The 457-nt window shown below is 58.4% G+C and overlaps 1 protein-coding gene across 1 annotated transcript in view; it reads left to right on the plus strand.

Annotated features, from left to right (window-relative positions):
- Window positions 1-457, plus strand: part of EMH_0042170 (uncharacterized protein) — a gene marked incomplete at both ends in the record, with an annotated part of 1335 nt that overhangs the window by 174 nt on the left and 704 nt on the right. The window contains one exon of the mRNA XM_013495708.1: window positions 1-455. Coding sequence (XP_013351162.1) covers window positions 1-455 — 455 coding nt within the window. The remainder of the gene's footprint in view (window positions 456-457) is intronic.

Genomic DNA, 457 nt, shown 5'->3' on the forward strand with positions numbered 1-457 from the left:
GAGAGGCGTGGGGTCCTGCTGGGATCAGACACCATCGACAGCAGCTTCTGCTGCAGCCGCCGCAACAGCATCAACGCCCTGCATGCAGCAACGCATGCACAGCTGCTGCTGCTCCTGAGGAGGATCCATCTAACTACAATCCTTGCTGCAGCTGCTGCTGCAGCAGCAGCAGCAGCTGCTGCTGCTGCTGCTGCTGCGCTGGACGCCCAGTGGCGACATTTCCAGCATCCGCAGCAGCAACAGCAAAAGCAACAGCAGCAGCACAGCCGCGACCATCATCAGCATCACCATCAGTATCAGCATCACCGTCAGCAGCAGCAGCAGCAGGACCAGCAGCAGCAGCAGCAGCAGCAGCAGGACCAGCAGCAGCAGCAGCAGCAGCAGGACCAGCAGCAGCAGCAGCAAGTTACTGTTCGATATATTCTCTGGATCTTCTTGCGTTGTCTTGTTGATGAAT

This window comes from Eimeria mitis, genomic scaffold (assembly GCF_000499745.2).
Source record: "Eimeria mitis Houghton genomic scaffold, Emh_scaff1705, whole genome shotgun sequence".
Classification (NCBI taxonomy): Eukaryota; Apicomplexa; class Conoidasida; order Eucoccidiorida; family Eimeriidae; genus Eimeria; species Eimeria mitis.